General features: G+C 39.5%; 1 protein-coding gene across 1 annotated transcript in view; it reads left to right on the top strand.

Moving 5' to 3' along the window:
• The window catches only part of LOC104404739 (guanine nucleotide exchange factor DBS-like), a gene marked incomplete at its 5' end in the record, with an annotated part of 43,776 nt that overhangs the window by 18,792 nt on the left and 9,302 nt on the right, over nt 1–15,682 (top strand). Inside the window, 6 exons of the mRNA XM_010013256.1 lie at nt 650–742; nt 1,160–1,238; nt 4,061–4,133; nt 7,367–7,476; nt 11,297–11,392; nt 15,558–15,647. Of these exons, the coding sequence (XP_010011558.1) occupies nt 650–742; nt 1,160–1,238; nt 4,061–4,133; nt 7,367–7,476; nt 11,297–11,392; nt 15,558–15,647 (541 nt within the window). The remainder of the gene's footprint in view (nt 1–649; nt 743–1,159; nt 1,239–4,060; nt 4,134–7,366; nt 7,477–11,296; nt 11,393–15,557; nt 15,648–15,682) is intronic.

The following is a 15,682-nucleotide window of genomic DNA, read 5'->3' as shown; positions in this document are numbered from 1 at the left end:
ACATAGTTTAAGCTATTTAAATCTTCACATCCAATCCTGAGGCAAATCAGAACAAAGGGAATGAACAAATTAGGAAGAAGCTGGGAAACCGGTAAGTGTAGTAGCAGCTAGACTTCAAAATTGTGGTTAAGAATCTATTGTTTAAGAAAACTAGAATTATTTTCTTCAGTTCCTTGTTCATCTTGCCTAGTTAGGCACTTAGCTCCTTGCTCCCCTCTTTTTTTAATTTTCCTGAAACAGTATTGAATTTTTCATGTTGTCTGGATTTGCACATGAGTTGTTAAATCTCACAAAGCCCTGTTCCATCCCTTGTCCTTTCCCACCTCAACAGGTCACTGTAGTATAGGTGGACAGAAGCCAGGATAGGGTTGAAAACTGACCCACAGTTCAAGAAAAACAAAGCAAAGAGGGTAAAGTCATGATCAGACATTAGCTTGTGTTACTTTTGAGCACTTTTTTTCTATAACAATCAAAAACATGAATGATAAATTAGATGTTGAGAAATAACATGTTCTGAATTTTATTTTTAATGACTCCCTAAGGTGCAGAAGGGAATGCAGCCTTTTAAAAATGCTTCTCAGAGAATAAAGAGTTTAAAGACTATTGACATTTTCCAGATTCCAGCTGCTTCTTTACTATTTTGAAACAGATGAGCACGGTGGGCATTACAGAAAATGTGAAAGGGGATAACAAGAAGTTTGAGATCTGGTATAATGGCAGAGAAGAAGTCTACATAATTCAGGTAACAACAATCCTTTTTTGTCCAAGGACTATACTTCCTTTTGGTTGAATTGTTTTTAAGAAAGTTTTCCGTTTCATGACTTTCATTGTACTGTACACTCAAGAAATAATAGCCATTGGAAGTCTCATTGTTGCATTGGCACTGAAATTATCCATTTATCTAATTTTAAATTGTGAAAATGGTTGTGATTTGGGGTAGAGAGGAAATGAAGAGTGGAAAATTACTTGAAACACTAGACAGAAAAGCAAGGACAGGATTTTAGATTCATTTAGATTTCTGTGTCTTCTGCTTTGTTCAAAGCTGGGCACAATGTTCCAACTCATTGTGAAAATTGAGAGCAAATGTAGTTCAGGGCAGCCAAGTGATTGGCAGCATGCTTTAACTAGATCTGTTTGCCTTTTCCTCTTGTGTTCTCAGGCATCTTCTGTTGAACTGAAAAACACCTGGATTTCAGAGATTCGCAAAGTCCTGACAGGACAACTGGAAGCATGTAGAGGTAGGACACAGACAGTGAGATTTGATAGTGTTGCCTTCCTTCTGTAGCTGTTTTTGACAACATGGAGCTGGAATAAGTTACTGTGCTGTCCAGTATCACCAGGGAAATCAGATCTATCTGAGGATCAGTTGGGTGGTTGCAGCATTACTGGCATTGAAACTCTTGTCCTAATCAAAGAAAATGTCTTAGAACTTCAGAAATGGCATGAATTATGATTCCATTCACAGTTAGTGTGAGGAACATGATGTTCCTCTGTTCTTCTCAAGTTGCAACCCTAGAAACATCCATTTACATCAACATGTGAGATGGGGTCCCAGTATTCACTCTGTGCCTTCTCACAAGATGATAAAAGCTATCTGAGATACTATTCTGTTTGTGAGTAGGAATGGACAGTGTCCTAAAAGTAATTTTCCAGGCTCTCTGAGGACAAAAATCCAATAGCTGTGTTGACTACAGACTTTCCCTGAGCCCTGGCATTGCTTCTCACCTGACCTGTCATATTCTGCTTCTCTCATACACATGCCTCTCTTTAAAGCAATGCCAGCAAGGCCTCTCCACCCACATCCTACAGATTCCTAAGCAGACTTTGTCATAGCTGAAAACCTATGCCTATGCTTTAACTTCAGAGGTCACCTTTGTTTTAATTGTCTGTTTCAGAAAGACAATGAGTTCTTATAACCTCCTTAAGTGGGGGGAAAAAACTATGCACATTAGCCTCAGCAATTTAATCCAACCAATAACAATATACCTTTTACAATTCTTACTACTCAGGTCTTTTGTTACTATTATTGTCTTCATCCTTTCTCCTTTTTATTCTGAATTTCAATGTGGTCAGTTCATCAGGAACTGCTGTGGAAAGAATTCAAGATTCTTATAAGTGCATTTCCAGGACTCCATCTGGGGGCTTTCTGATATGGTTTCTAATATTTACTTCTGAAGTATAAAAGGTGGCTTTACTTAGAATACCACCAAAGAGAAGAGTAGCTTATGGAGAAAATGTATGTATGTAATAGGATGGAGTGCTAATTATCCATGTCTGTTTCTAGGCAAAGAAAATGAAGCTTGTATGTCACCCAGATGAGCATTTGTGAAATCTTTGTAGCATACAAGATCTGTATGCTAGAGTGACTATGCATTTTCCAGAGAAATCTATGCAGGAATCAAGACTGAAAGTTTTTGAAAACATATTTTTATGTTCTTTATTGTTTTGCCATAAGTTCATAGGGTCACAGAATATTTCAGGTTTCAAAGGACCTCAGGACATCAGAGTCCAGCATCCTGCTCAATACAGAGTCAGTTATTGGTCAAACCTGGTTACTAAAGACTTTATCCAGTCTGATCTTGAGAAAATCCAAAGATGACATTCATCCTACTCTATGAGTAAAGTCAATTTTTCCTTCATTGTGAATCCAGCTGAACAGCAGTCAGAGGGTAGAAATAGTATCTTATATGCTATTGCAACTCTTCCCCTTGCCTTTTCCCTAATGATCACATGAATCTAAGTCCTTATTACAGTACTGATGACAGGAAGCAAATGCTTTGTCTTGTGTTTTTAAACAGTTGTTTCTATTTCCATGACTCATGAAAGAAGAAGCCTTAATTTATGCTTAATCCAAGACTCGATATTTCTCCAACTGTGTGTTGTTATGAGAGAAGGAAGAGGGATACATTTGTTTGTCTGGGCTGTTTTTAATGACTGTTGTTAGGAGTTGCAGAGGGAGCTGGAATGTTTGAAGGAACCAGGTGAGATGAATGAGTGAGTAAAGGGCAAAGAAGGTGGCCAAAGGTATGTGATAAATAGTTTAACATACAGGTCATTAGTGTCCAAATACTTAGTATATATACACCCCCTATCATATATTGCAGTGAGCATGAAAGGCTAACAAAGCTTTGGGTAACACCTTAATTCCCCAATCCCAAAGAGCATTAATTGTCCCTTGCAGGCAAAGGAATTATGGATGCAATTTAAGGGATTTGTGAAAGGCTGTGAATCAGTTGACAAAACCAGGAATGAAGCTACTTCTGACTCCCCACCCGGAGTTCCTCTTTCTCCCAGCATTCCCACCCACAAAAGACTTTGTTAAGTTTAATCTTTCAGTACTGCCTCTGTCCCTTTGTTCTCCTTTCATTAACAGGAGCTTTATCTACTTTTAGAGTGAAATAGCCCTAGGATCTGAGAGTTTCAAAGCAGCTCCTTCCATTGCTTTCTTACTTCTCAGTATCTGATTCTTCTGGCCCTGAAAGCCAGGTTGTCAGCATCTTTCTTACCATCTTTCTCCACTCAGCGTTTACCTGACACAGGTGCAAATGAGTCTGTTGCTACCATGAATCTGTGCCAAAAGAGTGAACAGGTGGGTGGCATCTGAACCTTTTATTATTTCTGTTTGTTCAAGATGCTGAGCAAAAGCATGCTCCGGAGACATGGGGATATATTCTACTAGATGGCTGCATGTGTAAACAGACTGATGTACATGTGTACTAAATCCAGAAAAAGCTGTACAAAACTTGTATTGTATTCTGAGAAAAATGCCAATATGTTCATTCTCTAGATCCATATTGTGCATAAGCTAGGAAGAGGTACAGAGGAAAGAGAAGGTAGTAGGGGGAGAAACCTCTTCTACATGGGTAGAAGAGCTGTTTGAGTGAGCTACATTTTCAGCCTTTAATACCATTATATGCCTTTCTATTCAAGTACAAGTATTCCATTTTTATTGCAGCAGCAGTCAAAATCTCTCCTATTTGTCTCTCTCTTTACCTTCTATGCGAACAAGGAAGCAATTTACACAAATTGGAGCAATGCCTTTTTACTTTTTCTTTAACAGAAGCAAGTCAACTTCACCAAAGAATCACTGAGAGTGTATACCATGCACCAATGGATTCCTCCAATGCAAGCAGGTAAACACAGCTATCATGGCATATCAGGACCAAGATTTGTCTTGCCTTTCTCCTTTTGCAGTACATAAATTCTCAGTGTTCTATGCTTAGCTTCCTGGATATGACTTACTATATTATCTTCAAATTCTTTAAAGACATGTAAATGCAGATCAACATTTTGCTCATGAGGAAACTAAAATCACAATGCAGAAGTCATTTCAAAGATGATCATTTGGTTTTGCAAAAGAACCATATGCTCCAGATTAACTCAAGTTTAGATGAAATGTATTGGAACATTTCCAGGAGCTGTCAGCAAATTTTTGTAATGACCCAATTGCTGGACAAGTTTAATGCAAGTTGGTATGGGATATTAATGTAGAATTTTAGCAGGATCAACTACACCAAGAGATCCCAAGTAAACGAGCCAGACTTTGAGAGTTGGACAACTCAGTGCAAGAAATTTTAAACAGATGTAGTGCTGTTAATCCTGCACCATATTTTCTCTAAGCTTGGTTACATTTGCTTTGTTTAAGGTTTAAGCTGAAAAGGCTTAAGGGTGAAAAATCTTTCAGCAAAACTACCTCGGGGATAGAAGAAAATTATTCCAGTAAAATATGAAATGCAGTCACAAAAATATTTCAAATCAATCCAGATGTATATGCCTCTTAGAAGACTCTTAAAGTGAAAAATTTCAGAGCAGAAATTAAAGACAAAATATGTTGACAGAAAATTAATTAACTCCAGGAAGAAAGGCCATGTGATTAGCTATTCGTTCTTGAGTGGATTAAACCAAAGGAAAAATGAAATGTTTGTTATCCTCACTCTGCCAACTACCGCAGAGAAGGAGAGGTTAGATGCAACTGCTTCAAATATTGGGGTTTTATAGGAACAGGAAGAATATCATAAGTCTTCATGAAAGAACAATGTTCTAGGCTTTCATGAATGAAACAAAGTTCGTGGTGTCCTACTGGCTACTGTAAGCAAAGGCCACCTTGATCCTTTGTAATATCCTTTGTAATATGTGTCTCAGAGAGAAGCAGGGACTGGGGAGCTGCAGCACAAGGTGGCTTTGCTCTGTCTGATGTGATCCAGAACTCTTTGGACTGTGGAGCCCCTTCTGCAGCCTGTTTTGGGATGCTGGGAGGAGGCAAGGAGAGGAAGAAAGAAGCTAGACTTGTGATAGCCACCCATGTGGGCATAGTCTGTGTTTATGACTGACATGACTAAGCACACCCAGTTGTGAAAGGCACTACAAGTCAGCCAGTGGCAGACAGTATTAGGTAACCAGAATTAGCAGCCAGCATCATCAGTGCTCAGTCAGTGGTTGGAGGTTAATTAATTATTAAGATTTTATCTAACCAACAGACACCCTCTCCTGGGTTGGCCACGTGTAACAGTGACTCTACTTATTAAGAATTATTTTTTATAATTTATTATAAATTAAGAATTAGCAAACTTGTACTGTAACATCGGGGAACTCTGTTTTCAGGATGCTTTCCCCTCCCTGAGCATCCTTTGTCATTTGTTCAATGATGAAGACTATCCCTTTACTTGCTTATATGCCACTGCAGCACTTAGAGCTGCATTTCCATGAGATAAGGTAGGGCTGGGCTGACTCATGAGTGGTGCTGAGGTGTTGGCAAAGGGACACGTGGAGTCAGTGTCCTTAATACAGGTGGTTATTGAATGTCTCTGAGTCCTGTTCAATCTATTCAAATTCTCTCTGTAAATTCTTCCCCAAAGTTTCAGGTTAGTCCCAAAATGAGATGTCCCGTGATATTTATTGCTGCTGTATCTCAAGGGATGGCTGCTGCATTTCAGAGATAATGAAATGATCCGTTTGTATTATTTTCTAATCTATTTAAACATATGAAACTTAAATATACCATCGTTCTAACTGTTTCACTATCTGCTTTGTTGGAAGTGACTGATTCAGTCATACATCCATGTAAAAATATCCCTTGCACATGATATATGTACAGTTTTACTACAGATGCTGTTTCAGAGAAGCTGATGTGCTTTCTTGGTGTCTTTGTCACAGCTGTAAATCTTTAACTCTGTCAGCTGCATGTTTCACGTTTATCTCAGCCTAGCTGGGAAGGAACAGAGAAAAAAGGATAAGGAAATATGAGTGTGCTTTGGATTTGGTCCCATATTTATTTTGACCCCCATTTTGTACCTGACATAAGGCTGCAAAATCACGTTTTGATTCAGGACAGGAGGTAACAGGCCTCTGTCAAGGTTCCATCAAAAACAGGTCAGAGGTTCAAACAAAAAGCAGTGAGTCCCAGGCTGCCTGTAGTTATAAAAGGTATTCACATATCTCTTGTATTCCAAATGTTTTAAAGTTTTTAATGATATCTTGCACCTTCTCTTACAGCAAAACAAACCATTTGAATGTTAAGTACAACAGTTCATATGTTAATTCTAAACATAATGTCATTGCTGATATGTTAATAACTAGCATTTGGGGAAAGAATATTTGAAATGTGTAGATACAATGAAATGTGTGGAGCAGTCTGCCAAAGGTAACAGTCTGCCAAAGATAACAGTCACACCCAGACTAAACCACCAGACATTTGCAAAACAATAAAGATAAGAACCATGAGAAAACCTTTCAGCTTGAATACCTTATAAACCTGGGGTGGGGGATGCTCCCACTAAGGATTACAAGGCCAGTACCTGTGCAAATCTGGCAAGATGCATGTCCTTATCTGTGGTTCAGCTATAGACAGGGATATCCTGCTTGGATTCCTATTTTCAAAGAGCAGAAGAAACAGAAGTTGGGAGATCGTGGAGCCACTGGAATCTCTATGTTCCTCTACGCATGGTATGACCTCTACATGCCATCTGGTACACATTTCTCTCCTGAGGTCAAATATACTTCTGCAAAGGATGGAGAACTGGGGTCTACTTTTCTAACCTGGTTTCCCACTCCTTCTGTCCAAATCTGTTGGATTTACAGAAAAGGCTTCTGCAGAGAACCAGCTTGTTCCTCCATTTTTCCCTTTTCAACTCTGGCTAAGCACATCCCTTATTATACGGCATGGAAAGGAGGCAAGAGTGAGAATGACTTTTCCCATGATACATACCTGCACAGATGCAGAATTTATAATATAAGATGCAGAATTTTAAAACCTGACCTTTATTCCTTTGGCTTCCATATCTGAGGGTAAAAAAGAGTACTTACTGCTCAGTGCTCCATCAGGTATTAACCAGGAATGTAACTATTTTTGTATTTCATTTGTCCAAAGGTATAGCAGGAAGTCATCAAGTATATATGAAAACAAATCTGAGACATCAAATGTGGAAGCATCTAACAATAAAAACAGGAATTCCAGTCCCAGCGCAAGACAAAAGAGAGGTAGGAGTTCTGAGACAGAGCTTTTTGCTTCCAATGGCTAATATTTTTATTTTTGCACATTTATTTCTGGAGTTTTATGAAGATACTTTAAAAGTATGTTGTTTAAACCCCCCAAAGAAGTGCTATAAAGCTGAGTGACTGTGCTATGAAACTTCCTGAACAGCAGTTTAGGATTTTTTAAGTGTGCGTCCTGATGCATTGCAGTGCTGTTTATACAACTTGTGTTTTTAAAAAAATAGAATTTGGGGGACAATAGCATGCGTATTTTAACCTCCTATATCCTGGCTAAGTTAGTTTCTAGTCATATTTATTTTTAAGACTATGGACTTCACTAATTTTTTTTGCCTCCTCTGTGTATACTAAATAAATACACATCTGGTCACAGAAAGTCCCTCCATTATTTGAGGACATGAATAAAATAGATGCATTCTATACAATGTAGGTTAAAATGAACAATAAAAAGAAACTGGATCTCATCTGGTAGTAGCAGGAACAGAAAACATTTAAACAGCAGTTTCTCTTTTAGGTAGTATTTTGAAAGGCTTTTATAATAGAAAAAAGAAAATTGTGAGGTCTGAAGAGATTTATGTCCAAATTAGGCTTGAAGTAATAGCAGGCCCCTGTATAAATAGAGATGGTTTAAAAAAAAAAAGTGGAATACTTTTTCCTTTGAAAAATAGGCTATTCACCAAATGATTTTTCATTGCAATGTTTTCATTCTGGGGAGAAAGTTAAGGATTCTTCTTTAAAAAAATCCAATGTTAAAAATCTGTTTCAGTAAAATTTCCTTTTTTTATAAATATAGACTTTTTAAAAAATTAAACAAGTTGAAAAGCAGGCTTTCATTTGAAATTCATAAACCTTCATTTCAAAATAAACAGAAAAATTATTAATGTTTTTAACTGATCCAGTGTGAGAACTGGGATCACCCTATGTGCTGATTTTCATTCTTCTGTCTTCTGCTTTTCCATGACCTTTCCTCAGGGCTCTCGCTGTAATTCCTGCTAGCTCAGCTGAGAGCCTTCTCATCCTCTGGTATGTGGCTGCTCCTGCAAAGCTGAGCAGTGTGTCACCGTTTTGTGATTCAGGGTGTGCCTGTGCATCCTGGGCTGCAAAACACACTGTGCTGAGAGCCAGTGGAAAAGCTTATCTGACTCTCGATTTCCCACTGAGATTTCTTGTGTCCTTTGAGGCACCTCTAGCCGGGACTGTGCAGTCTTAAAAATGAACAGTTAGGTTCTGCTTTCAAAGATGTAGAGGAATCCTGCCCTCTGGGGAGGGCATGGCTGTGCTAGCCCGCAGTACACAAGCAGCATAGTCTGGTGCTCTGCCAAAACTGTCTCTCTTGTGCCACCTACTGACTGTAATACTCCCGATATCTATGTAGTTAATGTGAACACATCATTTTGAAATACTGTTTTCTACGTACAGAGGGGGAGGGCACTACTGGCAAGCTATTTCAGTCTCATTATTTTTATGGATAACTGCCTGTGACTGAATTATCTACATATGAACCAGTTTTGTGTGGACCTGACTGGTAGATTCACTGACTTGAAGCTATATGGGAGCCATGTCCTGCAGGAAACTCTGGAGTGACTCCACAGTTGTCTTGGGGATGTTGTCCCAGGCTTTAACTACCTTCACAGTAAAAAAGTGTTTTTCATATTTTTTTAATGGAATTTTCCATATTTCAGTTTGTGCCCATTGCCTCTCTCATTCTATCACTGGGCTCCGCTAAGAAGTGTTTGGCTTAATCTTCTTTACTTGATAAAATCCCTCTGAGCCTTTTCTTCTCCAAGGTGAACAATCCCAGCCCTCTCACTCTTTATTCATGTCAGCTACTGCAATCCCTTAATCAGCTTCATGGCCTTTCACTGAATTCACTCACATATCTCCATGTCTCTCTTGTCCTGCGGAGGCCAGGAAAGGACACAGCACTCCAGGTGTCTTGGCATTATCTTCCTGGACCTGCTGGCGAGGCCTTGCCTATTGCCGCCCAGGATGCTGTTGGTCTTCTTTGCCACAAGTACCCATTGCAGGCTCATTTTCAACCTGTTGCCCATGAGGGCCTTGTCCTTTTTGTGTTTGGAAATGATTTCCAGGGTTATTTGGTATCCTGCAGAATGAAGGATAAGACTTGAAATAACTCAGGTGGAGACAACATGTCTTTAGAGACCAGAGTCTAATGATTGGCTGGTGCTGAGAAGCTGTTGGGCTTATGAAATCCTAAGGGGTCTCTCAGCGAAATGATAAAATAGCATAGCTGAAGAACTAACATACAAACCCACCCCCTCCACTTATGCACTGTTGTACTTGCTGCATGGCTCTGATAATGAAATACTGTGGGTTTTCTTCCTTTATGCAAGCAGAAAGTAAATGTATTTTATTCACCAGTTTCTGGATTCTTTAAAAGCTACAGTATCCTTACAAAGATTGCCTCACACTGGGAGCAGATGTGGCAAGGAATGGCTCTCAGGCCAACACACACAGTCTGAAAGTCAAATGCTTGCCAGTGCACCCATGGGCAGGTGCTCTGCTGCTGAAACCACGACTTAGTAGTGGTTCCTCAGCAGGTACACCTGCCTGGTCCAAAGCTGGTGTCAGGCCACTGGGTAGGAGGAGCTGAACCCCACCAAAACAATACTTCTGTATTGTTAAATATCTGTTCACCTCACACCCACCTGAGCATGCAGGCATCTCAACTCCTGGTTTGTCTTGGCTGCAAATCAGGAAGTGATGGAATGCGCTTTCTTTTGGAAGCACAGCTTGTCTGTCTGTTGCTGGTCTGTCAGGGTGGATTCGCTGTCTCTTCATGTTCCCTTTGTACTCCTGGTCTTTATTTTTACCTCTAATGATTTTCACTTGGCTATGTATGAAATAAAGAGGAAGAAAAAGCTGTTGGTTAAATCCTAAGGCACAGAACCAGGCAGCCAACACACAGCTTTTTTCCTGCTCCTTTGCCATCTATCTTCTGTGTGTTACCTGCCCGCACAAAGAAAGGGGCAGATGCAGAATTTGGCAGGATTGAGTGGATATGGGGGCTTTGATCTAGGTCCACCTGTTTCCTGCAGTGTGAGTAACTGAGCACCTTTCAAACCCAGAGTCTCAGGTCCTAGATCCATCTGTGATTTATCTCTATAAAGGCAACTGTCAGGCAGCATGGCTGGCTTATCCATGTGTGAACCTGGCATGTAAGCTTTGCTAGCATGGCAATCCTTATATTCCAGCAAATCATGAGAGAAAATGCATGACTATATGCCAGCTTCAGAGGCTGTTAGAAAGACTTCAGCAGGTAAGGCTGAGAGCATATCAGCCACAGAGCTGATGATGGGGACTCTTCAGTGATGGTACTGGAGAGCAAAAATGGGACTGCTTGCAACACCTGCTGTCTGTCCATGTGCTGCACTGCAAGGATTCTTCTCTTATTTCTCTCTACAACCTTGCTGTTCCAGCCACAGTGTTTTCATACTAAAAGACACTAGATCCTTTTTAATGAGCTTGCTGCTAAGCTGTATTTTCCTTTGATGAGAGGTACATCCCTTCACCTGTTTTTCTTTGGTTTTGTTTTGTTGTTGTTGTTCTCCATTAAAATACAGTGAGCCAAACTCAACCCAGGGGCTCTGTTTGGCTTATCTGGTTTAACCACCCTGACCCCATATCACCTTTCTGATTGATTAGCTCTTGCTCAGGCTTGAACTGAATCAAAATTTATTTGTTTGTTTCTTTTCAGTTGTCATCTAGTGCTAACCTTTCCTTTCCCATAAGCTGAACAGCTGACCCTTCCTTCCTTATTTCTCTTCCCTCTCCCTCTCTCTCCTAGTTGATGCTTCCACCAGCCTTAACCTTGAGCGCACAGCGCTTGCTAGAAAGCGATTCACATTGCAAGGTCTTTCCAACCGCAGAGCTCCACCCAAAGGTAAAATCACCGCACACAGCATTTGGTCTTTAGCCATCTGTCTCCTGCACTCCCACAGTGTTCTCTCCATCCCATAGTGCCAACCATCACTATTTCCTGAAGTGCTGCCGCATCTCACCAAAATGCTCCTGTATCATGTACACACATGGCTTCTCTTCTCAAAGACACTGTTAACAAAAATTGCTCCTATGGCACTGTTGGCAAGGCACTTTGAGATGAATGGCTGGGTCTTTTACTGGTGCACAGTGCAAATAGCATTTATTTCCAGTTTCTCTCAAGGTCCAAAGTGTGAACTTGTTTTAAACCACCAACCTAACTTCTTTCAGCAATTTACTTACTTGAAGGGAAGTAAACAACATCTCTGTGTTGAGCTACATGAGGTTCTCATGTGTTAAATTGTTCATTGGTTGGACCTCTCTGTTTTTTCACATGTTGCTCAGTCATGGCCTAGTGGTTACTCTGGAGAACCAGAATTCAGAAGATGTGGGGTTTATTGGCATTTCTACTAAGTTATATGACACTGTAAAATAGTGTGTTCGGAGTCTTTGCGCATAAAGATTTAGAAGATACTTAATATCTACCAGTAGAGAGCATTGCATGTTCCTGTGATGGCTGTACAAGGAAGAGACTTCAGAGAAAAGAAAGAAATGTGAATAGAAATTAAATCGAATAACTATTTACAGATACTTTCTGGAAAGATAATAGAATTACTCTTTTTATAGTTATTATATGGCTTTTCTTCTGTCTTCTGATAAATAATGTTTCTTATGTGAGACAAAGGGTTAGAGCATCAAAAGAGGAAGAAGCAAGATGAAAGAATAAAAAGAGAAATACAGAAGCATTAAATTAGAGTGTTATAAAGTAGATGAGAATATACCAAGAGCCAGCGCAGCTATAAGATTCTAGGTGCAAAGTTAAGGCTGCACTTGATAGTAAGATCCAATATGGACAAACCAGTTCAATATTCTGAATACAAAAAGGGAGTGGTTTTCAGATCCTGTGACTTGAGGACATTACAAAATACAGATTTCAGAATGCAGGATAATGTAACTTGAGTGAGTTTGGATTTACAGTTTTGGTTTGGACCTCTTTTGGTCTTTTATCTGAATTTTTCTTATCATGTGAAATGTCTTGCATTGTATTCAGTGTTCCAGAGAGCAAAGCACAGCTCAGAAGAGTTCATACCCCCTAATCTGTAGGCACCCTCAGCTCAAGTCTCACTGGGTCTGGTTACTTGAGATTCCTGTGAAACACCTCCATTACACGGAGTCCCATTTCAGTTTGTTATGCTGTTCAGTTACTAATCTGGTCCTGGAGTAGAGGAAATGAGTTGGCAAATAGGCTGGATGATTTGCAGAGTGTGGTCATTTCTGCAGGGAGTGACAACACAAAGCCAAGTTGGCACTATAGGGACTGGCTGTTGTTAAGGCAGATCAGAAACCGTGAGAAGGTAACAGGGAAATTGTTGCAATAAGCGTGTCCTGCTCTTGACTCCTTTGAGGATTCATTACTGGTTCAGACCCACTGTGTCTGTTCATGTCCAGAATACATGGGAATGAAACAGAAGATTTAAACTATAAAATAACAAGACTAGCCAGAGGAAAAACAAGATTGCCTGATGGATATCAACTGGTAGTGGAGTATGGATGCTCAAAGCATTGCTGAACTGTCTGCCCAGGCTGGATGTGATGGGGTAGAAAATATTTTATATAAGCACATTGGCATGTTGGACAAAGAAATGCTGGAAGAGAAATTCTACCATCTTGCACATCATCAGTGCAGAGACCGCCAAGGCAGCTATACCAGAACTGGCACGAAGGTGTATGGAAGATCACACTTGTAGCAGTCTGTATCTCCCTACCCTTGGGTCAGCATTAGCTGTCCTGGTTTGCAGAGCTAAGTTCATATTTCTTGGGATTGTCACAGGGTCTCTAAGAGCTGCATGATGTGGTGTAAATGTAACTCAAAACCTTAATTATAAAGTGAAAATTTCTTTGTATTTTAATGAGGGCAGCTGCAGCAACCTAAGCTGGAGTCATCCACTGTAATTACCGCTGAGACCAGAGTTTAACCTCGTCTTTCCCCTTTTTGGGGACATGTGAATAAGGATGTGCTTGAATATATGTCCTTTTATGAGTAAATTGATAAGGAAGTGAATTGGCAGATACAGAATTTACAGCCTTTTTACAGCAGCCATTCTACAGTTAAAATTGCACTAAGATTTTAAGGAGCTAGTATGGTTTCCTGATGTTTTGGCATAATAAGACATTCTAGGAATTGCAGTTTAACCAATCACATTAATTTCAGCTCCACTGGAAACATGTGAGTGTGACATTTACTAGGCAGAAATAAGACAAAGTAAAGAGGAATGTTTTGTAACTGAACATTAAAATAAGGAAATGTGAAGATGAGGGATGGGAAAGACAATTTTAAGATCGCTGGTAAGGAAATCTTCATGGTAGTGTAGTTATGCAGAGGATATTTAAACCCAAAATATAAAATCACCTGAAACTTATTTTACTCCAGTGCTGTATGTCAGTTTACCGGGGGGGGGCGGAGGGAGAGAGAAAAGAAGATAAATATGGTAAGAGAAAGGAGACAATTGGAATAGAAAAAGCGCTCTGAATCATAGGAATCACAGGCACCATCTCAGAATATCTGGGCTAAGATTCCACAAAGCACATAAGCATGTGCTTCAAAGAGTTTTGTGTTAAATACCTCTTCATCTATTGCAGGATTTTTTTCAGTAAAAATAGAAAAAAATGTTTAATATTTACATAAATATTTCTTTGATATTTTTAAAAATCAAACCACGAAATTCACAAATAGTTTTTGAGAAATCTGAAAACCTTCAATAGAATATTTAGAGCCATGTCTAATGCCATTTTCAATTGAGATTGTACCCTGGTAGAGTTAAATGTTCAAGTATCTTAGTGAAACAAAGATGTGAAACACATGAATAGCTTTACTTATGTCTCAGTGGAAAATATTCACTTGACTAATGCAGCACATGTGCTTAGAATGTTTTTAGCAGAAGAGACTAAAAAGTTAATCCTGAAATATTTGTAAGCAAGAAACTTTTTCTCCCGGGTGGTGCTGCTGTAGTTAGTAGGTGCAAGAAGTGTACTGATGTGCTTGTAGATGTGCAGACACAATCTCTTAAGAGCTACATAAAGACATTGAATTGTTTTGAAATGGGTGCTCTCTGAAACTAGCTGACAGTTCATTTATTATGAAATATTTTGAGTCAAAAATGCCACTCACATCTTATAGTGAAATCTGGAGAAGCTGTGTCTTCACTCCTGAGTGGACTTTGAGAAAAGACATGATCCTAATTAGAACAAACAAACAAAAAAAAAAGCTCTGTTGCCTTCACTTTCTCCAAGCTGATTTACACCGCTTTACCATGTCCTAGGTACAAATGGAGGCTCAGAGAGTGCTTTCAGGCATCCACACAGTTAATTTCTAGAAATCACAAATGTGAACTTCAAATCATTCTTGTTTGGTTTTCAGTGTATTTCAGTAGTCACAGAACAATCAGTTCCATGTCTAAAATAATCCAAACCTCACCTGTAGACACACACACCATTCTAACCATCATGCTCATCTCCCTGTGTTTTGTAGCTGTACTTAGACACTAGTTTATAGAATCATAGAATCATAGAATCATGGAATAGTTAGGGTTGGAAAGGACCTTAAGATCATCTAGTTCCAGCCTCCCTGCCATGGGCAAGGACACCACCCACTAACCTATGTTGCCCAAGGCTCTGTCCAGCCTGGCCTTGAACACCACCAGGGTTGAAGCATTCACAGCTTCCTTGGGCAACCCATTCCAGTGCCTCACCACCCTCACTGTAAAGAACTTCTTCCTTATATCTAATCTAAACTTCCCCTGTTTAAGTTTAAAGTTCAGTTGGTTGCTAAAATATTAATTGACATAAGTCTCATTTCTGAAGTATTAAAACTGGTGCAATTGGAATTGCTTTGAAAATAAGTTCATATAAACTCTTTTCATTTTCTTGAGGGTATTTTGCTGGCTGTTTTAGAGGAGCAACATACTTTTTATTTACCCTTTTCTAGCTGCTGCTTTACTTTGGACATCTTTTACCCTCAGTGCTTATTAACCTCTAATCCTGCCCTGCATTGCATCTGTCTATTCTCCCAGATCCAGAATCTAAGGAAAGAGAAGTTACCCGTCGCTTTTCCCTAGCTTCCTCCATCAGCACCTCAGTTAATGCTTCTGCTGTGACCAAAGGTATTGTCATGCTGCTTGCTTAGCTACCCTTCTCC

Source organism: Nestor notabilis, unplaced genomic scaffold (assembly GCF_000696875.1).
Source record: "Nestor notabilis isolate BGI_N333 unplaced genomic scaffold, ASM69687v1 scaffold3174, whole genome shotgun sequence".
Classification (NCBI taxonomy): domain Eukaryota; kingdom Metazoa; phylum Chordata; class Aves; order Psittaciformes; family Psittacidae; genus Nestor; species Nestor notabilis.
Note: the sequence above shows the minus strand (reverse complement) of the source record. Positions and strands in the feature narration are given on the sequence as shown.